At 45.6% G+C, this 26,878-nt stretch overlaps 1 protein-coding gene across 1 annotated transcript in view; it reads right to left on the bottom strand.

Moving 5' to 3' along the window:
- Positions 1-1,215: 1,215 nt before the first annotated feature.
- Positions 1,216-26,878, bottom strand: part of LOC137898258 (cadherin-4-like) — a 42,013-nt gene continuing 16,350 nt past the window's right edge. The window contains exons 3-13 of the mRNA XM_068742277.1: positions 25,845-25,989; positions 19,880-20,052; positions 13,383-13,520; positions 9,643-9,828; positions 9,304-9,557; positions 8,309-8,451; positions 4,806-5,042; positions 3,894-4,127; positions 3,290-3,429; positions 1,755-1,919; positions 1,216-1,422 (exon numbers count right to left, since the gene is read on the bottom strand). Coding sequence (XP_068598378.1) covers positions 1,216-1,422; positions 1,755-1,919; positions 3,290-3,429; positions 3,894-4,127; positions 4,806-5,042; positions 8,309-8,451; positions 9,304-9,557; positions 9,643-9,828; positions 13,383-13,520; positions 19,880-20,052; positions 25,845-25,989 — 2,022 coding nt within the window. The remainder of the gene's footprint in view (positions 1,423-1,754; positions 1,920-3,289; positions 3,430-3,893; positions 4,128-4,805; positions 5,043-8,308; positions 8,452-9,303; positions 9,558-9,642; positions 9,829-13,382; positions 13,521-19,879; positions 20,053-25,844; positions 25,990-26,878) is intronic.

The raw sequence follows: 26,878 nt of genomic DNA, 5'->3' as shown, positions 1-26,878 counted from the left end.
AGTATATTCATATAGTTTCAGATGACTATGTTCACATTCTCACCACAGAGCAACAAGTGCTTGAAGTAAAACCTTTGGAGAAAAGAAAAATCATGCACTTTTTAATAGTTTTGTTGGCCGATAAAAAACAGGAATGCTCAAGGCGACCAACCAGCCCCCCCCCCCCCCAAAAAAACCCAGAAAAAACAAAAGCCCAATCGGATGCCCTTGTTCCGGGTTCTTCTTTCTCACACTCTCGGCCTAATCTCATGCCTACATAAACGTTAACACTGTGAAGAAAGCAACACGAAACCTTACAGGGCAGGCAAGGCGTCTCCACCTCGACTCGGTCCACAGAAGAAAGACAGGCATTCTCTGTGAAATTAGAAAACCCCCACATGTATAAAAAAAATGGTCTCACACCATGTCAGTGGGTCGACGGGTGACGCTTGTGAAAGTCAAACTGAGCAGGTCCTTGGAGAAGAGGAAGAGGCAAAGCGATCATTCATTGGGTTAGGATGTTCTGTCCCTGGATGTGTCCTTCCCTCCTGGGACTGACTGCTGGGATTGTTCATCTGCACCAGTGTGAATGGGAGAGGAGAGCGACAGGCGGGGGCTGGTTTCGGGAGCATGTGTGTGTGTGTGTGTGTGTGTGTTGGGGGGGGGGGGGGGGGTGACGGAAAACGCGCCTCCGACTGGACTACACAAATGGCAACCGATCCTGAGATAGCAGGAGTCTGATACAAAAACACACCACAAAAGGCACTTTATAAAATGACAGTGCTTCTGTTCTAAGGAAATTCAAGTTGACAGAGTGAAAAGAGAGATTCAGAGAGAACCGAAAACAATCTCTTCAGTGTTAAGACTGAAAGCAAGAGATGGGTTTTGTTTTAGCAATCGATCAAAGCTCAAATTCACTCCTCGTGTCTCTCAACGACCGCCTTGATTCATCCCCGGAGAGCCCCGGGTCCGGCGCAGGGAGAGGACAACAACGACAAAGAAAAGAAAAGAAAAGAACATCACGCTACAAACTCGCCACAGAAAATATAGAAAATAAAGCCAGAATACAGTTGCGTTGCAGCAGAATTCATGTTTGTGGGCTTGGTTCGCTGCCCGTTTAAGGGTCTGTTCCTCACATGTCCACCGCAGAGCCTGCATCATGTTCTTCTTAGGAGCATCCATCAAATCCCCATCCGCAGCTCCGCCCCCCCCCCCCCCCCCCCCCGTTCTCCGCTCTCAGTCGTCGCCCCCTCCTCCGTAAAGGTCGGCCAGCTTCTTGAAGCGAGGCCCCCAGTCGTTGAGGTAGTCGTAGTCCTGGTCGCCTGAGCTGATGGAGTTGAGCGAGCTGACGGAGCCGGCGGTCGAGCCGTTGCCCTCGTAGTCGAACACCAGCAGGGAGTCGTATGGAGGAGCCGTCGGGTCGTTGTCCGCCGCCCGCAGACCCTGGAGATGCGAAGGATTCGACAGATAATGAAATGATCTCCGCCAGCGGAAAGCGTTTTCTTCCAGACCGGACGTTGGCCGATCGCCATTGTTTACCAACCGAAAAGCAATGCTGTTGAAATTTGTCACTTCATTATTATTCATTATCATTTTACTGAGAGGAAGGAATAAATCACTGCGTTTTGGCCCGGAAAATAAGATGTTCCGCGCACCAGAACTCATGCTGAGCGAAAATCAGGAAGGCGATGCGAGCGCTACGAGAACACGGCGAGACCGTCCAGCCTCGGGGGGGGGGGAGGAAATGGATTTGGAGAAAACATTTAGCAACTTACATCGTTAATGAAGTCTCCGATGTCTCCAGGGTGGGGCAGACTGGGTCTGACGGGGTACTGAGACTCAGCAATCACCGGCCTCTCATCCACCCTGCGGACCCCCGTCGACTTATTGATGATGTGGTCCAACGACTCCGGCTGCTGCAGCTGGCTCAGGTCGTAGTCCTGCACGGAGGAGGTGGAGCCAATCAGAACAACGTCAACGCCATCTTGTCCCTTCTGTTTTTATTTGAGTGGGCGTGCATATTTTACACGGATTTAAAAACGGAATATATCTGCTATATATCGATTTTTGTTTCGTTTGTTTCAGAAAACTCCGTTCCAAAGTTGGTGCATGCATTTTAATCGAGTCCAGTCTGGCCTCGCCGACTTGGACCTGCATCCTGTCAAGTCAAGAATGACCTGCAGGGAAACCTTTCCTCCAAACTAGTGCTGCGGAATTCAGCGTTCTCCTGCTAGAAGGAAAGTCTTAAGCAATAAAAAAAAGAATAACGGAGCAGCTGTGGTTGAATAATCATCATTATACGTAGTGTGACTAATTGTTAAATTCCCAATACGAACGGGGCTCATTCAAACGCTGAGCCTCCTCCTGTTCCCTCTGTACGCCCATGAATGCAAATCACAGACGTGGAGAGAAATCAGTGGCGTAACCGATGCAGGCGACGCCGTCGTCGCAAAAACAGATTACAAACGGTAACGCGAGTTCATAGCGGGAGGAATCCTGCAGGGGAATGAACAGATAACAAGCTGCATATCAATGTCAGGAATAACACCAAGGAGGTGATTGTTGCTTTAATAAATAAATGAATCAGCGGCGCTGGGATGGAGCAGGTGGACAGAGTATAGAATCAACCGCGCTTTGAAAAGAAGCTGAAACATCCAGTGCCAAGCCCCTTTTGAACTTTTACCGAGGAGCGGCAGGAAGCCTCCTGCATGGAAAACGGTTTAAGCACAGCCCAGGACAGCAGGGGATTAAAACCGCCCTGAACATCAGCGGCAACCCGTCGCCCGAGCATCTGTGGTGTCAATGCGATGTCTGCATGGAGCCCAAAGGATGCTGGGAGAAAACACCCACCCCGCCCATGGCCCCTTCACTCTGCAGCCATCTGGGTAAAGCACAGAAGCATCGGACTTCAGAGCAGCTTGGTCTTCCTCAGGGTGTGACACTCCTCCTCCTCCTCCTCCTCCTTGTGTTTTTGGACTCTTTCAATAATATCTCTCTGATTACCTCCACAAAGGAGCTTCTGTTTCTGCTGGTCTTTACCAAGACGCTGTGGAATCAGTAGTGGGCAAACGGATTTGTTGCATCTTCAAAGGCTCTGGATCCAGATCCAGAAGAATCCGCCATTACTGAACGTGATGCTTTTTGTGAATAACTTTGAAACTAATAATGACGTCAATGTGAATCCAAATGATAAAAGTTCGTTTTCATGGTTAAGGAATCTAAAAATATCGATAAAATAAATGTCGGACAATCATTTTTGGTGTAAATCACAATAGAGTGGGACTGAGGCATTCATGATCTTGACCCGTACCTGGTCTTCCTCTCCGCCGCCCTCCTCGTCATACTTCAGGATGTTGTCTCTGACGTCGTCCTCGGGGTCGATCAGCAGGGGCTTCGCCTGCCGCTCCTTCTCCCGGCGCTTCATCCACACCACAAAGAGCAGAACCATGGCTGTGAAAAGCAAACGGTCGTCTCGGTCAGGAGCAGACACCGGAACGGTCGTCACAAACAGTCTGACATTCTGCTGCTTCCATACTGCAGCTATATTCCTTAAAACACATTGATATTACACTTCAAGCTGTTTATTCCAGCTCATTATTAGCATCTCTTGAACTATTTCGTAGTTTTGCAGGCACTGCCGACTGTAAATGCGGCACATCTACACACATTCATCTTTATTTATACACACCTCGATATGTAAAATATACACATTACTGCTTTTTGTACTTAAGCACAGATCTCAATTAGCATTTCTTCGTTTTTATATTTTATGCATTGAAAGTACATTTTTCAGCACATTTCAAGCAAATGCAGGTCAGGAGGCTTCACACGAAAGCCTTAAAAAAAAGAGACACGGATTCTAATTGGAATCAAATTTGAATCGATCTAATCTCATCCCGCTGCGATGCACTCACTGAGCAGGATGATGATGCAGATGAGTATGGCAATGATGGCGCCGGTGCCAAGGCCGTTGGCCGCCACGGCCCCCGTGGCGCTGCAGTCCCCGTTTTCATCACAGGGACAGACTTTGACCCTGATCACAGAGCGGTTGGACAGGGGAGGATTCCCCGAATCAGACACGATGACCGGAATCTCGTAGACGCCCGCTTCCAAGTAGGAGATCCTTAGCCTCATTTGAGCATAGTCACCTGGAAAGTGGTGGAGAAAATGATGGAGAGAATATAGTGTAAACGGGGAAGTGGAAAGAGATGTGGGGGGGGGTAGTTGAGTTGGAGGAAAGAAGGAAAATAAGGATGCAGGAGAGCTTTGGCAGCAGGATATCACGCTTATGTATGAGTGAATGACACGGCGGATAAAAGCTGTGACCAAACAGCAGCCATCATTCCACGTATGAGAGGAGGCAAACAACAACAACAACAACATCTCTCAGCATCTATCACTCAGTCAAGCTGAGACAAGAGCCTCGGTGGAAGACAAATCCAGGCACGCCATCAGATTTGTCCTTAAGACAGCTGCTGTGATGCATCCATCTGGGTGGAGCAGGTGACAGATCGGCTGCTGGGGGGACAGACGGATGAATGGATCTCATTTGTCACAAGCGGCCGATCGTCCCTCAACGCTAGGTGGCACCTGCGTCTTTCACTGGGAGCTTTGTGAAACATTTTGTTCGACTTGGACTTCTCCCACAGCTCGAGCAATCCCCGCTCTCCCTGATGGATGTCAGCGGTTATACCACAGAGCGGTCTCTTCACCCCATCTATTAGGTTTATGATTTAATTCAGCAGGGGGGGGGGCGGAATGGTTCTACGCCATTTCCACAGTTTCTCAATGTGACACAAGAGTAGCGTTATGAATACAAAAATTACCGTTGAGTCGTGAAATAGTCCAGTTGCGACGAACGCTAGCAGGAAAAGAAGGCAGCTCGAACACAAAAGGCCCCACGTTGGGGTCGGCGTCGGCGTCGGAGGCCGTGATGTTGATCCGGGAGTTGGGGCGGGCGCGCTCGCACACCTGGGCCTCACGTGGTATGAGCACCGGAGCGTTGTCGTTCACGTCAATCAGGTAGATCTGGAGGGTTCCCGTCCCGCTGGCTTGAGGCGAGCCTGAGGGGAGGCGAGAAGGAGAGAAGGGAGAGACGGAGAAATCAAAGGAGGACACGGTGAGGTAATTACACAGCGGAAGAAAGAGAGAGACGCGAAGTGAAGATGAGGCGGAGGAATAAAGATTAAACGAGTGGAGCCGGAGTGAAAACCGGGAAGGCCGAGTTGAGAGACAGCCTAATGATAAAGGTTCAGACGAAGGCCAAACAATTCTTCCGGCTGATTCATGTGAGGAGGAGAGAAAATGAGTTGAACAGGGAGACAAACAGCAGAGCGGCAAAAGGTTGTGTTTGCTGATTAGCTGGAAGCGGAGCGCCCATTTGTAGTGAGGCGTGCAAACAAAGCAGCGGGAGCATCGCTGCCACGCAAAGGCAAAGTGTGTATAATAGAGTCGTATCTTCCATTCTATCTGTTAGGCCTACTGCACAGTTTCCAGAGATGTTGGGCTTTTTCAAAATTTATTTTCTGATGTCTATAGTTCGTGAGAAAAAAAACAAACGAAAACCCTGAAGCTGCAGTTTTTTGGCGCTTTAGTGTTTGGAGCCGTCTGCTTTCTGAAACTTCCAGGGCGAGACTCACACAAAGGCGGCGAAAAAGACTCGAAGGCTATACATCGAGTCTTACTCATGTCGGCGGGGCCCCGAACAAAACCATCAGTTTGGGGGACACATTTATGTTTTATGCATCAGCAGCAAACCCTCTAATGCGCCTTGATGACAGAGAACATCGTCTCTGAAGTGCAGCCCGAGTGAAATGCTGTTTATCCGTCACTCGGCTTCCATCGCTGGAGATAAGAACGCTTTCATGTGCGCCGCTGGTGATCAAAGTTGTGTTTCTGGTGCGCCTCAAGTCGCTGCAATGTGAGCCGTGAAAGCCTTTGTAACGATGTTGAACTACGGAGAGTTTCAATATTTAACTAGAAAAAGCACTCAGACAGCGCAGACCTCCGCCAAGCAGCTCATTCCCCTACTAATTGGATTTACACCGTCCACATGGTGATCTGGATCATTATCAAAAGGCTCTAGATTGTTCTTGGTATCTTTATACACCAACCAGGAGAAGTAAAAGAGAATCAGATTTGATGTGTATTTTTAACTGATTTTTGAATCCATAAATGGGGTTTTCAATGTGTATCCAGACGGGTACACTCTCAAATGTTTCTTTTTTTTAATATTAAGATCCATCCATCAGTTTTTCCAAGAGACAGACAGATAGGCAAACACCATCAAAAACATAACCTCCTTGTTGGGGGTGAATATTGGTCTGAAAATGAGAGCGTAACACCTTGAATATGATCTACCTTCAGGTGTTTTAGCACGCCGGTTTGGACTGGTGTTCTTCACAGCAGTCGAAACACCGCCAGGCTGCAATCTTTCCCTTGACGATGATCTTATAAAAAAAAAACCTCGCTCCTCTGTTTTGTGTCTTTATAGGCATAGATCAAGAAATGCAGTAATTGTCACATGTATTACAGTCCTTAAAGTCATTTTTGTGACAGAAATAAAAACATATTATGTCTCAAACTGACTTTTCTGCAAAGCGGGTATTTTCAAGTTTGATACTTACAATTTACCGTTCCTACTTTTTCAGTTTAGCACGTCCCTTTTCTGAAAACTTCAGTGACACAAGAATCAAAATAAACTCCGGATGATGGACGCGCGTGCACGGCTGTGCTGTGATATATTGTGGCCTTGATATCCGGTTGACAACCCCCTGCGCACAGACTGTCAGCAGGCTGAATAAAATTCCCGATGCAGTAAGGCATACAGGGAGTTTATCCCAGCAGCTCGTCAGAGTAGTATTTCAACTTTTCCCCTTACCAGACGCCAACTTGGTGCATCAACTATGTAAAGGTCTGTTGCCCAAGGGCCATCGACCGTCTTGTCAGTTATGATCGGCTGCATGCTTTGTTGCTTCTTACACTTCACTTGAAAAGAATGAGTAAAGAGAATCTCAATCAAAGTGGAATACATTCCCTTGTTGACACAGGGCCCCAGAATCAATAGGCAGTCAACACTTGGAGCTTAAGTTGGTGTGCTTTGGGGCAGCAAATCCCTCATTTTGCACTGGAGTAAGAAACACCTGGGTCCCTCCTCCTAACAGAGATAGCAAGCGCGTTTCTTTGTAGTACTTTAGTACTTTAGCTTTGTACACTGTTGCAGGACAAATGCTGAAGAACACTGACTGATCATCTTTATTATTCTAACCAAGATAAGATCAGCGGTTCTTTGTATACTGCATACGATCTACACTATTTTGGCTTCACACAATATATTTATATAGTGGATCTAATACTATTCCATTTCCAATTCATTTTACTTCTATTGTGCCAGATCATAACAGGAATTCATCTCAAGGCATTTTCAGGTACTGCAGAGAAACTTGGCAAAGGAGGCAAAGAAAAACTTCCCTTTAAGAGGCAGAAACCTTGAACAGAACCTAAGACTCAAAGTAGACGGACATCTGTCTTGACCGGTTGGGTTGAGAAAGAGAGAGACAACAACGGCGAGACAATGACAGAGACGAGAACAGGTAGGAGGAGAGTAAAAAACAAAGAGGAAGAGAGAAGAGGAGCAGAATAAAACATAATATATAAGCTGCTGATTAAACTGACTGACAAGCTGCTATACAAGAATTAGTGAAACGCTAATATCACCTGCGACTAGATGTCACAACAGCACATTCCTGCAAACTACAAAGTTAAAGTTACCTGTTTCATAAGAATCAGAACATTTCAGCAGTTGTTTGACATCACGCCCTGATTAAATCTATATGCGCCAACAGTCATCTGGAGACGGAGGCGTTGATACGCTGCCGCTGTCGGCACCTTTCTATCAGTCGCATCCCGGCACCAATGTCGGGATGTTTTCTGCAACTAAAGGAGTTATTTTCTACAAGCCATCTGGAGATTCTCGGTATGTGTTTGTAGAGACTGATGCAGTTATTTCTGAGATATCAAGAACGTTTCCAGCGTTTTGGGAGCAACAACAAGTATTTTAAGACAGAATGTGTTTTCCTGACCCAAAACCCAGAGTCATAAAATAAAACATTCAAGAAGAAAATACATGTTTCAGTGATAGAATAACTTTATTTCTTATTCAACAGTAAAAATATTTGTCTGGGTTTTAATCCGATTGCAAAATATGCAAATATGTTATTATTTGGTGGCAGTTTAGCCGCTAACGTTGTTCTGCCTCTGTTGTTCTGTACGCTGCCCTGATCATAATTCAATCATGACACACTCAGTCATACCGACTTACCAGACTTACCATTGTCGAATCCCAGGAACGTCGCCTCGTACACATTGTTTTTGACGTGCGTGGACTCTCGGTCCAGCAAGGCCATGGTGGTGATCTGACCATTGGTCCGGTTGATCCTCAGCCAGTTAGCTGGATCTGACAGCTTGGAATACCTGTACACACACACACACACACGCACATCAGCCAACTGCTGTTTGATTCTCAATCAAATCTAATTACCATATAAACCGATATTGACCAAGTACCTTTAAAGTATTACTGCATACATAGAGAGCTGAGGATATGTTCACCAAGATTATGTTAGCGGCGGCGGCTCATGAGCATGAAGGCCGATGAAAACCGCATCCTACATGCGGAGAAGTCAAGCAACACTCTTAACAACTCTCACTACTCTTTGTGGCCACGTGGCTGCCACAGCAGATCTCACGATGTCATCGGTCCTGATGCGATGGTGGGAAACGACAGCAGCAGATAAAGTCTATAAATCCCATTGTCGACTTCGACAAGTCTAATCTGACCAAGAGGAGGACGTGCTTCTCCCTCAGGTCAGAGGAGAGCCAGTTATCTGTCGTCATGGGAGACGATTCAACAGCAGCTATGACACCAGAACGTCGCCATAGTGATAGACGGTCTAAATATAAGCAAGGTCATTGGTGGCTAACACTGGCTAGCCAGCGATAAGGTTCTAAAGCATTTATCTGGTGTTACCGTGCAGATTACAGCCCAGTAACTGTGTGACATGCTCGACAGTTTGAACTTTGCTATTTTGGCTCCTGCTTCTTATAGGGCAAACAGAGATGGTAAGATGGTAAAACCATAAGCAGAAATAATATGTCAATAATATGAAATATTTCTTTTTGCTCTTTTCGGGATAGCGTCAATCAAAGCAAGGGTTTCCAAATCAAATGAGTTCCTGCAGTGGAGACAAGCGGGACTCTAAATGGACATTCATGCGACACCATTACGTGTAAGTTACCCCCCCCGATCCCCATATTGCGGCGTACCTGACAGTCTGGTGGATGAAGTGGTCGGGGTCTTGAGCCGAGAACACGGTGAGAGTGGTCCCTGCCGGCACACCCTCCTCAAAGCGGATTGTCTTGGGGTTGGCTGGGAAGACGGGCGGCTCGTTCACATCCTGAACAGAGATGGTGACTCCCGCTGTGGACTGAAGCGAGGACTGGATGCCGCTCGCCAGGTGGGCTTGGTTGGACACCACGACGGTCAACATGAAGGCGCGATTCATCTCAAAATCAACTGGCTGGAGAGGAAGCAATCAGGTGCTGCTTAATATCAGCCCCCCCTGGATTGGAGTGGGGACGCCGACCTGCACGGCTTCCTTTTACCTTAACCACTGTCAGCATGCCGTCATTGGTGATGGGGTTGGTGCGAATAGTGAAGTGTCCCGACGGGTCGCCGCTGACGATGCGGTAGACAGCGTTCCAGTTGGGACTGTGTGGCTGATCCCTGTCCACCACTGTTAGGTTGGTCACCACCACATTCACCTTGTTCTCTGGCACCTCCCCCGAAAACTAAGGAGAAAGGAGGATGAGGAAGGGTAAAGGTGATATTATGGCGACACTAATTTTCCAGCCTACTAATGCATGTTGATAAGCTGATTTATTTACTGTCCTGATGCCGTTATCAATCTTTAATCTGTTTGTTTAATTGTCATGGTGAAAGCAAACTGCTTTTGCGGTCGTTACGTGGAACATGTGAACTGGAAGTGGTAGCAAAACCAGCTAGAAAGGTAGGGGAGGAACAAAACATACAAAAGGAATGCTAATTGTTTGAATGTGGATATTAGAGAATCATATCCATTATGCTAATGTAATTTACTTCATGTCTGCTCATATGAAACCCATTATTTGAGCTAATGGATTTGTTCAGTTCAGTAGTTACCTGTGTAATTTAAACCAACCTAGCTCTTAATAAGCAATGAAGTAAGAACTGTAATTAAAGCAGTGTAGGAATCATCTTTAGCTAAGGATCCTGGTTATATTACAGCATGAAACAACGCTTTGCTGACAATCAGAAGGAATGGGAAAGGGCGAGGTGTCAAATTATTAAATACAGTCATGTTTAGCGTGTAACATTTTTTAATTTTGTTAATCTAATTTTTAATCTCGAACTTTACTGTTTGTGTATTGCCTTTTTTATATATATATATATACTCTATAATCATTTTTAATGCTTTGGGCTTTTTCTGCTTGAGTTGCTGGGGATGGAATAGTCAGTGACACCCTGAAGCGGACATTGATTGGCTTGGCATTGCGTTTGGGCTTGTTTGGCACAAGCTGATAGGCTCCCATTGTAGTTGGGCGGGACTGCTGTGTGTTAACTTACAGCAACAAAGGTAGACACACACACACATACACACAGTAATGGCTTCCATTGTCGGACAGTAATCAGTGTTAATGCGTTCATGGTTATCATAGGGGCGGAGGCAGCGTCCTAACCAAACAGCATCCACATTGATTTTTCCTGCAGACCAGGCTTATAAGGTCAGAGCAAATTAAATATGCACTCCCAGTCTCTGGTGTGCGGGCTCCTCCATTTCATTTTCACCCAAAAGCTTCAGCACAAAAACTACTGCAAGCCTTCCAAGCCTGTTTGGGCCATGCTTTCAGACAGCTGAATGGAATACGCTCCCTCGGAGGCGTACATAATGGTGCCGACTGTCGGGGAGGATGCTTCCAAAACAGACACTCTTTCTAAATTGCAATGTGGGCTTATTGATAAGCCACTAGAGACGCAGAGTTCCTGAAGGACTTTGTAGTTACAAAGTGTGGGGGGGGGGGGGAAGAAAAAAAAAACCCAAACAAATGGGACGAATAAAATTCAATTGCAGGTCTTCAACAGATGGGAACTTAGTCTGCCAGTGAGTAAAGACTTAACATGGGAAAAGGAAAGATAGATGATTTAATGCTAATGTTTTTTGGAGGTTTCTGATTGGATGATGTTAGACTTTACAGAGATACTGATGCCAGCCTTAAAGGACATTTTGAATGTAAAGACAACAGTAAGTGACATTAATACTTAAACAAGTGATGGAAGCAGCGACACAAATTGGACTGAAGGGGCCTAATAAAGAATATATATCTGTGATTCACTGCTTTGTCAGAGGCATTTAAATTAACAGCTTGGTGTAACACATTAATTAATAATTATTAACCTTCATATGTCTGAGCTGCAGTCTCTTCAGGCAAAAAAAATAAATCTACATATAGTACGCTGCTAAACCTGGAAAAATCCACAACCTCTGCACCGAAACTGACTCCGCAGCCTGAACAGCTCCCTTTTTAGACAGCAAAGGAGCGCTTCCTTTCCTAAATGGGCTGTTAAAAACCAAAAACAAAACGGTAATGATGGCATTACTTAGGAATATATGCCACCAAAACAGACTTCTAATATCAGACTGCTATCAGACAAAATATCGGCCCACTTACGACAGCCGTTACGTCTTCATTAAGGTGTAATAAAGATGTAACAGCTGGCGTCTTCCCGCCCTCATCTTTTTGGCCATACATACACATCAAGCCGCTGTTATAGCAACTCTGTCTCAACATAAATCAAATCTGAGGATCGAAAGCTGAGGAAAGTGGTGAGTGGCACTCCAATGCGTTCAGGCATTTAGAGCTGCAGGCTGCAGTTCTGCAGGAGATTCACAAATAACACTTATTCAGATCTGTAAGCTCGTGTCTTGGATTTTAAGCTCTCAAAGCTTTCGAGCGACCCTGCAGCTACTTATCACAGTTCAGCGAACGTGAAACCGCTGGGCTCGCATCTGCAGGAGTGTAATAGACTTGACTAGCCAGTTTGATTAGCTGGATAGTGTACGATTGTCTTTTTTGTTACTACAAAAACAAAGAACATAGCACGAGCGTGGCACCTTAAAGGCCATGTGGTGATAGGAATCAAACATTTGGCTTTAAAGCACCGGCAAGAAATGTCACCTAATTAGCGTCTTTATGTTTTCTCTATGCCTCTTGTAGAGAGCGATGGATTCTTCCCATGTCTGTCATGCTCAAATAATTACAGAACTGCTCCGAGTCTAGATGTGTGTGTGGGAAGCAAAAGAGTAGAGATTGACAAAGCAGTGGAAACGGCATCTCGTGAAGAGAAAAGTCTTTGCTGTTTGTGTCTAAAGAAAGGACAAACAAACATATTTCTCATTAATGTTTCACTCGTCCTCTTTGAGTCACAAATCAAGTCATTATAGTCTCTGTGTATGCGCGTACATGCATGTGAAGGTCAAAGACCATGTCTAAGTGTTTCCGTGTGAATGTTGAAACACAGCACTCCGTCTCTCTGGCTGCTCGTAGGACTCCGGCCTTCCTCCCTCCCGGAGAAGAGCTCCGGAGCCGCCACCACAGACGGAGGACAGAGGGATTCTGAGTGGAGCGGAAGCCTTGCTCGGTGAGCTCTACTCCTGACAGCTGGGAGCTCTTATCAGAGCATGAGGCTGGAACTGCACTGGTGTGCACGCTGCCAACGGCTCCACCGAGGAGACGGGGATCACAGTGTGTGACGACTGACACACTGCTTGCTCTGCCTCTGAGCTCCATTGCAGACGGCATCTGTCTCCCTCAGGAATGTCAGGAATCCAGGCGTTCGCATAAAAGAGCAGCTACAATCCTGTAGGCCTGTCGAGCCGCGGTCAGCGTTTGATTCGCCTCGCTGATCGGCCTGCCGTACGCAGGGAAAGATGGAGGAAAGAAATGGCACGCATGCATGCTTGCACAACATCTACAAGTTGCACACGCCTCCAAATATTCCTCATCAAAAGCCTTTCAAAAGCAAACAATCCACCTAACCATCCACGCTGCTACAGTTAACTATGCCAGATGTAGCATGGCTCCTTGTCAGACAAACCCATCTTGATCTAACTTAATGTTGAAGCATCTTTTTCCGTCATTAAGGGGTCTCTTTGTCTACATCACATGATGTACCTGCACCGCTTTCCTCTCAATGCTCTATGAAATAGTGTCGCAAATACATTTTTATTGCATGATTGTATAAAAAAAAAAAACACCCATCAAGGGATTCATTTAGTCAAACATTTTCAAAAGAGCTGACGACTCACCGTTCTGACTGTCAGCTCTGGGGGGTTGTCGTTAATGTCGGTGATGCTAATAAGGGCGGTGGCCGTGTTGGATAAACCAAAGTTCAAGTTGCCCTCCATGTCCGTGGCCTGGACGATGATCGTGTACTGGGACACTTTCTGCAAACACAGACGAAAAAGAAAGAGAAAGCACACTCAGGATTTGGATTGAATGCTGCAACAATCCCCAACCGCAGGCATCAATCAACAGATGAATACTTTTTGCCTGGTGACAATGACAAAGTGAGCCACATGAATTAATAAATAAGTGCATGCATCAATGAAAAGTTCACCCGACTATCAGCCCTGCACGCATATCTTCCCTCCATCCACAGAAGACAAAGGACATCTATTAGAGCACCATATTTGCTGAGTAACAGTCACAGAAACACACACACACACACACTGAGACGTATGCAGAGTTGCAGGGAGGGAGCAATGTGTTGCTAAAAGGCCCATCCATTATTCCTTTAAAGTCCCGGCTTTCCTTCGTGGGGACAGATCTGGATCATCTTTCATTTTAATGGAGGTGCCGTCACACGAAGATGTGCCACAGCGCTGCAGATAATACCCAGAGGTGGACAGGCCGTACTTAGCCCGGTTAACGCAAGGCTGAGCCGCTGCAGAATGTACTGCAACCCACGCTGCGATATTACAGTGCTTTGACAAGGCGCATCATCAAACATTCTGCCTTGTTTAGACAGAGCCGAAAAAGAGACATTTCATCTATATTCTGCGTAGCGACAGAAGCGAGCCTCTGTCCACGGCTCTGAAAGTTCATTCTGTCCCCAGACTCGCCACTGGAGAGAGGACTTTCTCTGAGCGTAAAGCCGATGTGGTCTCTTTCAGTCCCTATTAATCCACTTGACTCAAACCTCCATTGTGACAGAGCAAAGCCTAAGGGTGAAAGAGAGCGCCCGTCAAGGACAGGCCGGCCTTGTGCAAACAGGGTCTGTTGATTTCAGCATCCAGAATGCATATCTCCCGCTGCTCGGTTAGTCGTGCCGTATTCACTCTGGGTCATGCTTGGACACGACGACCTGGGGTACTGATGCCAGAAACAAGAGCAAATCCAGGGCAGTGCTCTTGGAGGTGTCAATTGGATGGTAACTGCCTGCTCTTTTGCTGGGTTGCTGCTTTATTTCTTTTAGTTGTTGCTTTTTCTTACACACCAATTTATTCGGTTCTCTACCCTAACCTGCATTTTGTGCTTCTTTTCATCTCTCGGCATCTTTCTCTTCACATTTTGATCGAACAGATTTCCCCGCCTGCCTGTTCTCCTAAAAGTCCATGTCTCTGTCTGTCTGCCAGAGACTCTTTGTGCATCCCTATATCGTCCTCCTTCTCCTCACTCTATTTTCAGCAGAGAAGAATACAGCCGATTGTTGGTTCAGCCAACCATTGAGGCTGGTTAAGACACCCAGCTGGACTCATTTCGCATCGCTCCAAGTTGTTATGAGGTGCACAGACTTGTTAATCTGCACCAAACCAATCCTATTAATGAAAATTCAATACTGGCTACCGTTTATTAGACTCATGATGAAATATCAATACCATCTCCCCTCATAGAGCGCATCAGTAAATACAGCCGCCAATAAATGTGCCTCTCTGCAGACTCATTTAGTTCCGGTCACATACATCAATCTAGAAATAGCAGCAGATGGCTGTAGGAAGCTAATAGACTTTAGCCTTTTTTTTTTGGTTGTCAGGTAAGGATAAATGTCTGGAGTGGAGCCAGCAGGTGGAGCTGTCACATTGTAGGATGTATCGCTGTTGCCATCCCATCAGGCAGGGTTGTATCGTCTGAGGTTAGTTGTGAGTTCACGACCCTTCTATTGCACACACACATATCCGTTAACGCTTCGGTGAGTGGGAACAGGTGGGGCACTCGGACTGTTACACCAGGGATAGACATGCACAAGCACCACACACACACACACACAATCTGCTGTCTAAACCTGCCCGAACAAGCCAGAAAAAGCCTCTCTAATTAGTCTTATAGAAGTGCTGAACAGAAAATCTCTACGTTAGATTGGAGTCCAGTCTTGGCAGGAAATACGGCTTTTTGTCTCGTGACCAATTGGAGTAGCCTGGAGCTCCCCAAAGGCCTTCGTCTGCAGAGGCTGAAAGCCATCAATGGCTACAGATACACCTGTACACGGAGACCCACCCACAATAAAACCCAATCTGCTTTTTTCACCGAGACCAAATTAGGTAGTTTACCACCCAGTAGTCTGAAGAAAATGGAAAAATAGGAAAATACCTCCAGGCGACCGATGTTAGCTGCTTGACAAGTCAAGCCAATGAGCAAGCAGGACAGGTGGAGAAAACGGCTACTCGTGGTTTCTAATCAAATGGACCTGTGCGCCCGTGAGACATTGTTAGCTCGAACAAAGCAGGGGAAATAATTGTCCAAATTGTATTGCAAGGTGATGTCTAACCGAGTAAGGAGAGTGGTTTCCCAGAAAAACATACACCGCTGAAATAAATATACCTAAAGAGGAGGATTAAATAAATGACAAAATACATCCTATTCATATCTCGTGCCTTCCTTCAAGTCCAGATCGGGCACCGTTTAAGTATTTGCACGATACACATTAAACCGTGCACTACTGGTAATTCAGGAAGATCCCGCAGGGTTTCTAAGAGTCTGAGATAAAACCCCGTCGCAGTCTGTCTCTCTGCTCCGTCCTCCAGCCACATTCACATCACATCAAACAGACTTATAGCCAACGTCTCACAGCCTGTTGGCTTCTTCTACCTCCACCTGTTTGAAGACAGCACCATCACGCTTCTCCCTACGGGGTCCTGAGTGGTGGAAATTCGTCATCAAGGCGTTTTCTTTTTTTTCATTACGATTGTCTTTCAGTTAAATAAACAAACTTATTTTCAGGTACAACTGTTTTGTGTTTCTGCTCCCTGAGCCAGGCTGTGACAACCTGCTTGTCCGTCTGCACACCTGAATACTTGCCTGCCAGTCAAGCCCGTAAGCGATCTCTCTAATAAATCACCGCTGCCTCCATTGTCCTCCATCTTTGAGCACAACTCCTGTTGCGCAGCATGAACTGCCAGTTCTCAGCATGTGTAGATAGTAATGTAGCTATAGGCTGCTGGCGCTCCCAGCAATGGCAAGACAGTCTAATGTAGATTCTGGCATCAGCCTCGTGGACACCCTGGCACTGGGCCACGCCACACCATGTCACGCCAGACCATTACAATCATGGAAGATTGGGACAGCCCTCCATGGCTGCCAATGGATTGGCAGCCATGGAGAGAGCGGGCACAAAGGAAGAACATCCATGCCAGCTGCAGCACCCTGACATCTAACGCTCTGCCCGCTACCTGCTGCTTCATTATGAATATATTGTTTCCATAGCAGGCTGTCGCATTTCTGTACAGAACCGAGGAAAACCCAACCCAAACCATCAAACGCTTTCATCTGCTTTCTGTCCAGACACTCTCACATGCAACACACCACTTTATGTGCAGGATGTGCAGGAGGTATGGAGTCAGGAACGTTTACTGAATACTGCAGCTTGTTAGGGCTGCGATGCGGAGCATGTGTGGTCATGGGCGTAGAAGGAGGCGCTGGTGGTAGAGACAATAATTTGTATTCAAAGGTGTCAGTGGTAAGTGATACCCGGCTAACCTCCATGCCCCCCCCATCTCCTCGACATGATAGAACCTGTTTCACCCCGTAATTAGCACATGGATATTCTAATTAGACACCACCCCGATGGATGGGGACGATGTCACAGTAGGCATGAGGGTGGCCACAGAAAACAAAGTGTGTTCAGCAGAGATGCTTATCAGGTATTTCCTACCAACACAGTGCGTATGCGTATTCATATTGTATTATTGTGGCTTCTAAATGCCACGGGCGCGTATACGAACACATGCCCATGCGTCTGAGACTGTTTGTGCACTTGTGCTGATGACCTTGACAGCAGGTGGGTAAACTCCCAGATGTGCCCCAGTTTGAGCGGGAGGCTCAGAGGCAGGTGGGACTGCGCCTGGCTTGATGTGTCCTGATTAATGAGCTCTCACTCATTCACATCGGCTGGTGCTGCTGCCCGGGCCAAGCTGGAAACAGGGACACAGAGCTGGCGTGCTCTCACTAGACTCGTCTTTTTTTATTGTCCCAGTGTCTCACGCTATCATGCCGTGCCAGCTTTGTACGAGATCTGAATGGGCATTGATGTTTTCTACGCGTTTAACAAAAGCTGGTACTGTTTTTGACATGAAGACCATATTTGATCTCCAAATAAGTTAATCTAGCAGTTGTGAAACTGGCAAATCTCAGAAGTGCTGCCTGGCTGGGTTTAACGCCGACAGAGACCAGTGGGACTTCTGAGAATATAAACATTATGGGAAACAGTCAAAAGTGTTTTAATGTCGGCAGTAAAATTGGCCAACTAAGTTACGAGGAAAAGTTTGCCCTCCTAATATGAATTTAAAAATGTTTCTGATTTTGCCTCATCCTTTATTCTTTTTAAAAAAATCCTGCACCGCAGTTTAATGATTTGTTTTTCCGTGTGTGAAAGGAGGCGGGTCTCAGAATGGATGATCAGGATGGTAAACATGACTTTCCTCATTAGCAGGGTAAGATGGGAGCTGGAGCAGGCATATTGAGTGTTGTGGTGGTGGTGTGTGGGTTGGCTAGCAACCACAGCGAGCAGCAGATCCACACAGACGAAAGACGGCAGTGAGGCACGGACCCCGGCTTTAAATCAACCCCGCACCACACACACGCCAACTTCAGATTAGAGTAGCCCATAATTTATATTGATTACAGTATAAATTGTATATCAAACGATTGGCTTCTATGCGTTGTTTTGAGAAGCGGCTGGTTGGTGAACCGGATCAGGCAGGAATTTTTAAGGGAAAATTCGGAAAGGCATGACACACTGTTTTTTTTATTTATTTAATAGCATATTAAAAAAATGCATGCACAAAAAAACAAACAAACATAATTTAAGCAGCTATAATAGATTCGAGCCCCGACTGCAGCGAACCCACACTTGATTAATTTGATGTTTCACAAGCTGCTGTGAATCACTCCGCCACGGCGTTTTATGTGTGTGTGCATGTGATATGGAGCTCTGCAGAGAAGCTGAAATAATGGATGAGCAAATGTTTTGGTTTTATTGGCCAGTTGTCCCTTGAGTGGGCGAGAAACGGGTGGAGTAACTCCGAACGCTGGTGACGTGAGGAACGGCTGGGTGGTCAAAGCAAGGTTCAGTTCGGTCAGAAGTGAAGATTGATGACTTTGACCTTCCCAGTCAGAATGGGGCATAAAACCCTGACTATTTTAGCGTAAAGCAACCAGCTTCGGACCTGCACCTTTGTTGCATAGGCTACTCCAAACTGTATCCCTTCACTTCCTATCTGTATAGTGTTAAAGAGAAAAGATTTGCCTGGTTTTATTTAAACGTCCTATTATCGGTACTATTGATTGCAATAATATTAAATTAAAACAAAGCATTCCCCAGAGAAAGCTGCAAAATCTGTTGTCAGTGACGCAGATGTTGTTAAGGGAGAACGGCCGGCTATTTCACCTTGAATTTAGCCCTCCGATTGCGAGAGGCAATGTTGCTTGGAAACTCCAATACTTGTGAACAAGCTACACACGACACTGGGCATGAATGTATCTTACACCGGGTAGACAAACTGTAATATTCAGTGTTGTTTATGTGAGTCATAATATTCAGTCAATGAAGTAAAGAGCAGACGGGCTGCTTTCGCTGTGGAGGAGGAGATGGCCAGTGGGCTGGAGAATATCAATTCTGTTGTTGGCTGCAAAAATCAACACAAATGTCATCATCTGCTTCATCACCACTTGGCATCTGAGGATATCAAGGATCGGTAGTTCAGCTTGAATTTTGATGAAGACTCAATGCAAGCGTTTCATCATCAACTGGAAAACTAGCTCAAGGTATGTGACTTTTAATGGACTGGTTGATCCTGCCTTTTTTAAATTAGACATGTTCCTGGGCTAATATGCCTACTGCCACTCACTGTTTAGGGTGATGGTGAACTAACTGTATGATACATGAGCGCCGAGCCCACATCTCAACCTGCTCACAGACCGTTTGCCCTCTTGCTCTTCCACAGATGTTTCAGGAGCCCCTGATCCAGGACCAGCAGACTGAGGAACAGATTTCCCCCCCAGACATGCCTCCTTACTGATCTCTGCCCCCTGCTGACCCCCATCTGCACCTCATACATCACTGCATACTCACATTCTCACCTGGTCAAATGTACATGTCTCTCACCTATCTGTAAAATGTGACCATAGAGGGGGTCGACCACAATTGGTTCCGAGGATTTTTGTCGTAAGCCGATTTGATCGTAAGTCGGTCCACGCTAAATTACCGCGAGTATATTATGCTGCATCATGATTCTGTAAATGAGGAGTAGAAAGCGACCATCTCCTCTTGGTAGACATTGTGGATGCAATGCTTGCAACTGAGACTGACCTCTCTGTCCAGGCCTGCTGCCACTGTCACTATGTCTCCGGTCTCACTGTTGATGGTGAACATGTTGGGGATGGGGCTGTGGGGAGTCTGAGAGAGGATCCGGTAGCGCACCATGCCGTTAGCCGTGGTGGAGTCGTCCGAGTCGGCGGCCGTCACCTGCATCACAGACGAGCCTGCGGAGAAAAGATTTGTTAGCACAGCGGAGGTAAGGGAGGTTGTGCAAAAAAAGAAAGACAGCAAAATGATAGGCGACATTAATTAAAGCACAAAGACTTTCATTTCAACGTTCTTTACTTCTTTGCAGTGCGTTTTGATTTATAATAAAGGCTCCTTGTGGGCCTATTACTGTTAGAAAAAAAAATGACGAGACTTGTTTAAAAACAACATTTCAATTAGACTTCGCAAATTTCTGCAACGTTATCTTTGCCGAGCAACTTTTAGAGCAAAAGCACAAAAACACAAACAAATCTGTTAAATAAGCCTCTTTGGTAAGTTGTGCCGTTTTGTACTATAACAAGCGAGAGAGGCAAAGTTTCCGCATCTGCAGAGTCCATTTAGTAATGAGCAGTGCTCGGTTTTTCCCACCATCCATTAGTTCGGCCTTCAGTACCGCCGTGACTGCCCTTAATGCTCCGATGCGTTCTCCCCATTTGTCTTAGAATCACGGATAAACAACGCCATTTAAGGCAGACAGCAGAGACGGTGAGGCGGAGGGACGGCGTTGTGTTAGCCTGTGCTTGAAGAGTTCTGCGACTTCCAGGCGGTACATGTGCACATCAGAACACGTGTGTGCGTGTGTGTGTGTGTGTCCTCACAGAGCCGTGTCCCTGCTTATACCGGCAGCAGAATTATTGATTTGCACGACTTTGTCAGCCGATGCTCGCAAATGTAACCAGGCAATTAGGAGCACTTTGTTCTGGAAAGAGGAGAGATCACCTCTCTCGCAGGGTTCTCTGAAAATGTCACTTTCAATCAGACAGCTGCTTACAGGCAGCTGCTGCCACCGAGTGAAAAAGACCACCAGCTCCCCGGAGTGGGAACGAAGAGGCAAGGGATGGCGGAAGCGCTAACATGCCAGGAAGGGAAGACAGTGTAAGTGGAGACATTTTTTTATAATGAGGCAGACAAGGACACAGGTCCTGAAGTAGGAAAGGGAGATGGCAGCAATTTTTTTTATTTCCTTCATCTCAAGCTAAAAATAATTGGACACCTTAAAATTTGTGATGATTCCAAATTTTTTTTGAAATCGAGTAATATTTTCATGTCAGTGGGGACCAAAACATGACTTTAGTGACTAATGAACTAGTCTTCTGAATTAGTCATGAAGCGAGAATGATGGTGGGCGGTGAGCGCCATGCAGGGCAGGCAATAAACCCGCAATGTTCATTATCACATTAAAAGCAATCAAAATCAGGCTAGAGCTGAAGTACCAATGTCAATTTCTGATTCACAACTTTCCAAATCACAAATGTTAACTTTTTAGCCAAGACAAGAGACACTTCACTCGTGGCACATTGGGGTGCCTTTGTGGGTTTGAGCAGTTCCAGCTGTTTGCATTGCCGTAGCCGAGACCAGATGACATCATAATTTCTTTGACAGCCTGTATGGACAGGATAATTGTAGCCTCAGATTCCATTTCAAACATCATTAAGTTTCAAAGCAGGATTCGTCACTTTGTCCATAAAGGAAATGAAAAGACTCAAAGGAAAGACAGAGGAAAGGGAAAACAATTACCGCTATTCCACCAAAGGCAGCGTCAATATATAATCAACCATTTTGTCCCAGTAGGGAGGGAGATAGAGGGATGTTCAATCACAGTCGGTGCTGCAACCTTTCCCTTCGGTGAGGGGGGGGGGGGGGGGGGGGGTAGGTCCGGTGAAGATGATTGCGACCAGAGATCCAAAGAGTGGTAGCCACGCCTGAAAGGGTTCATCTCTGAGCCTGATTAATTCCTCTTTAATTTGAACACTAATTCCAAATCCTAATTGCTTTTCCACTAAAATTGCTAGAGCTGAAAATCTAACTGGTGGCAGGCGCGCATGTTGTTGGCCATTTTTGCTCACGTGATTGGAGATCACCGGTGAGGTCTCTCCCGAAGAGGAACAGAGAGGACTGAGAACTACAGCTTGGGAGAAGGCACTCAACTGCTAGCTTAGATCTTTTGTTCTTATGTCCGATGGCCTTTGTGGGGAAGGTGGTCCAGAAAACTTCTGTTAGAGTTTGTGGGAAGGGGCACTATTGAACATTACTTCTTCAGTTCTGAGAGACTGGTCGAGGGTCCAGGTGCTTATACTAATGTTGGAGCACAAAACAAAGAAGTGACCGAAGCCACAAAGGCAATCAGACACCCCAGGAGTATTAGCATTCTCTTTATGAATCTGTTCATTCAGAGGTGAGAGAGGCGCAACCTCTTCAATCAAACTTGGACAAACTTGAACGTTTGTTGGGCGCTCGACTTTGGGGGCGTGACAAAGATCCTAGCTGACGATTTGATGGAATTGCTCCTTGTTCCTTCCTCCTTTGATGACAGTTCTACAGTGCTGGATGCAATGATGTGTTGTCACGCTTCAGAGAACATTTGCCATCTGGCTCCGTGGACACGGACTGAAACGCTGCTGCAACTGCACTTTCTTTATTTCTGCAAAGCCCCACATGTTAGCATATTACAAACTTTAACTGACACATCCCTTTGTTGGATTATTTATCACACACAATGAATATGAAGAACAGAACATAGGCTCCTTTTGTGCACGGGTTTATCTAATTCACTCTTCGGGCTGAAACCTTTCTACTTTGCAGGCATCTTGCTCCATCTTCCTGCTGAGACAGCGCTGATAAATATATCTTCAATTAGGTTTCCCCTGGGATAAGGGAGCATGAGCTCTGACTCATCCCAAAGCCATCGCCCCACGGAGATATGAACATTTAGATGGTTACACCCAAACAAAACTGTGGATGATTAAATAAATTACACTTCGAAACTGGTGATATCCTACCAGATAACTTCCAACTTTGAAAATCATTTCAATGATGTGAAAAACGGCATCATAAAATGACCAGAGCTGAATTTTGCCCTGAATTGTTATTCAATTGTAGCTATGATCACTATTTAATGTTCATCACTATTAAAACCTGCTGTGGGTAGAAAGGAAGAATCAGATAATCCAGCAGCATCACCTGCCAGCTGCAGTGTGTGATGGGTTCAAACATTCCACCTGTTGGCAGGATGGAGGAAAGGTGCATCGCCTGCATTAACCTCATTGAATTCTGTGATCACTTTATTTATCTGGTAGCTCAGAGCGAAGTTCACAAAATCTGAAGTTATATAAATAAAGCATTTAATATATCATACTTGCAATTCAGCACATGTCAGTAGATTATGCACACAAGAGTCCTAAGAGATTTTGAAAGGGACTGCATCAGAAAAAGAGAAGTGAAGAACTGCACGGAGTCAGAATAGTCATAAATTTCAGAAGCTGAGGTATTTTCTTTCTGCCTTAGTGAAGGTTGAGCACTCAAAGAGGTGAAAAACACAAGGAATGGGATACATAAAAAAAAAACCCACACTATTCATGCCTCAGTGTCTTTCTATTATATTTGAGATAGCTTTTTTGTTGAATCTTTGTACTATTTTTTTGGGTTATAGCCTCAGGTTTTTTGATTCACTGCACCAGAGGTTTCAAAAGTGCATACAAAATAGTTTAGTCAGAGTTGTTACTGATAAATGTACATTACCTGAATGTGTCTGTGTCTCTTTTCAGGAGTGCTGCTGGGTATAAAAACTGACTTCAGCAAAACTGTGCAGAACTTCACTTGAGGTCCAAACTGGGTCCATTTTTAGTGAGTAAATGATTTATGCAGCTGGTGGAAGATATATTAAAGGCTTAAATGGGCCAGAAAAGCATGCAACGTCTTCTTAAACCTACAGTGGAGATGAATCGCAGTCATTCTCTCTTTTTTCCGATTAAACAGGGAGCTATGGCGGTCAAGTTGTGCAGCCGATTCTTCTAATTTAAAATTCAATCAATTTATGGTGCCGATGGTTGAGCAAAGGAAGACAAAAATAAACTGCTGCACTTTGCAAGATGCTCCCACAAAACTCCCTGATATTATGTGCTCCAGAAACAAACTTTAATTGTGAACGCTTAAAGTGGAACAAATCTGTTGACCTGCTCCGATGTGGGATTGACTCAACTATATGCCAAACCAAAACGCAAACTTATATGTACCCCAAATTGTTGGAAAAATATTGATAATATCCGCAAACAAGATCCGATCCAGATGACATTCGGTGGTGAGCTAGAGGACCCCACCCTACATGACTGTGCCAAACTCCATAAACATCGGTCAATAATCAACCGAGATATTGAGGAACACATTTTAAAGCTCCATTGACTGCAATGTTAATGAAGATTTCAAAGTGATCCAGAATTCAGGATCTCTTCTGGATCATCACCAAAATGTAATCATCTGTTCCTGGTAACATTCCCAACATTTCCTGAAACTTTCATCAAGATCCGTCTGTAACTTTGTTGATAACAGACAAGCAAACAAACAAACAGACAGACAGATAAAGATGCTACGAAACTTCCTGACATTATGTGCTCCAGAAACAAACTTCAACTATGAATGCTTATTTGACAACAGAGCAATTATTCTTTACATGCTGTAATATGGTCTTTCTTAATTGCTATCAGAGATCCTTTTCCCTTCAAAACAAAATTTAATTCAGACTCTGCTTTTGAATGGTCTTATTTTACATGAAGTCGAGAGTCTCGGAGTAAAAAAAAAAAAAGGAAGAAAGCAGCTTTTGGAACGTCTGGTTGTCCTCACTAATTAGAAGCTCTGTATATAAACCAGTGCTCCACTGAGAAGTAACCGGTAGTCACCCCCACGCACGCACGCACACACACACATACACACATTCAAAGTCAATTCTATACTTGCTCATCCATGCACAGACACACCACATACTTTCATATATTGTTTACAAATCCCCTTGAGATTAAACTTTGCAGCAGAACAATATCTGAATGCTGTGAAGACAAACACGGGTCCTCTGGGTCTCATTGTTAGAACAAGAGTTCTTGCAGTCAAGACATGAAGGCTACTTGTACATTCTGCCCTCCTTTCAGGCTTCGCATTGACCACAGCTCTCTGTTTGTGGGGTAAAACCTACGTCTCTCCACGCTCTGCAGAATCTGATAATGATCCGTCCAGTGGAGACACCCGACCTAAAGCATCTCGTGAACTTGCCCTGGACTGAACCCGACCAAAATCAAGTCCCAGTAAACTCACCCCACACGATTCATGCTTTTGATGAGGGGTTCGTTGGCCAAGCAAGTCCAAGTGTATTCATAAAATACTGAAAGTATTATAGAAGACAAAGGTTTTCTTTGCAGGGAAATGGAATTTTGTTCAGACGGATACAGTAAATCCAACAAAATTGCACGGAAGCGGATTTTGATTGGGTTCATTAGCTGTAACGACAGTCATAAGTGGAATATCAAGTGTGAGTGTGGATAATCATGCTCATGAAATAAAGCCACTTAATTCTCTGAAAATGACGCTCACAATGTGATCCGTTGCTCGGTGACGCAATTCATTCAACCATCCATTTTCTGTAACCGCTATGCAGGGTCACATGGGACTGGAGTCTATCCCAGAATGAGCGGTGGGGATAAACCCTGGAGAGGCACCAGGGCCAACGCAACAACAACAATAACAACAACAACACAATTGTTTACACTCATGTTCAAACAATTATATAGTATTTTGGGGGCTTTGAAAGGTGGCCAGAAGATGTGGAGAGAACCCACAAATTGCAAACATCCTGTAAACACATGCAGACAACCCAGATCCTGAGATGAGCCCAGAACCTTCTGCTGCGAGGCATCATTGCCACCACAGTTCACACATTCACCCCAAGCAGCTGTTATCTATGATGAGCAGAAGGAACTCTTACCTGGTTTGGACCCTTCGGCCACTGAGCCGTTGTAGACCTGGTTCTGGAACTCCGGTCTGTTGTCGTTCATGTCGATCACATAGATGTACAGGTCGATTGGATTTTCCACCTGGTTACCGTTCATGTCTACCGCATGGGCTCGCAGCTGGAAATGAAAGCGCAAAGGATCCATGAGCAGCCGACTCTGAATCTCAGCTTGGGTGAATGTGATTGATTGTTCTCGTCCAGACAGCCTGGATCGTTTCCAAACAACACGCAGCAGAACTTTGGCTTTATTAACGACCAACAAATCAAATTAGAAAATGTTAGCGTCTTCCAACGGGGCATTAGTGCCCTGTTTTCTTTTCTTTTGGCTTGGGCCGCAGCATCACAGAAAAGGGAAAAGTGCCGTGAAACATTTTAGACACCTATTTTGTTGTTAGCGCAGCCAGATGTCTAAAAATATCAGATGTGTGGCGGCTCGTGCTGCGCCTCCTCTTTGTGAGGGAAGATTGCTCGTCTAGGCTAGCCGTTTGGATGGCTGATGAGTCGCTTCCTGATGATGCACAGTGTGAGAGGCGACTGAAGAAAAAGGCAACGCGGGGGGAAAAGGCAAATGAGATGGGAAGGAGTGGAAGAAAGGGACTTAGCTTTGCACATGTAAATGAGAGATGAAAACAGAGAGGTGTGCGTGTGGGGGGAGAGGGAGGGTCGAACAGGGAAGACTGACAAAAGCAATCATCATCTGCAGTGGGACGTCTTAATCTCCGGTGCTGCAGCTACACCCCCTCGACGCTCCACCAATCCCCACTAATGATGTCTAATATAAGGCAAAGCTTTGTAATGGCCCTGGAACCAAACTAGCAACCATTCAAACTCTCATTCAACTGTCTGGAAGCTCACATCCTGTGGAGGAATGCTATTCAATCACATGTTGGCTAGCAAAGAAGCGAGTAAGTCACGTTTTGGTTACGTTGGTGGCGCGCTACCACAACGCAGGAAGTGGTGATGTACGCTCTGATGACGCTCAAACGGCAGCTTCCCCTCTCAGAAAG

This window comes from Brachionichthys hirsutus, chromosome 8, assembly GCF_040956055.1.
Source record: "Brachionichthys hirsutus isolate HB-005 chromosome 8, CSIRO-AGI_Bhir_v1, whole genome shotgun sequence".
Lineage (NCBI taxonomy): Eukaryota > Metazoa > Chordata > Actinopteri > Lophiiformes > Brachionichthyidae > Brachionichthys > Brachionichthys hirsutus.
Note: the sequence above shows the minus strand (reverse complement) of the source record. Positions and strands in the feature narration are given on the sequence as shown.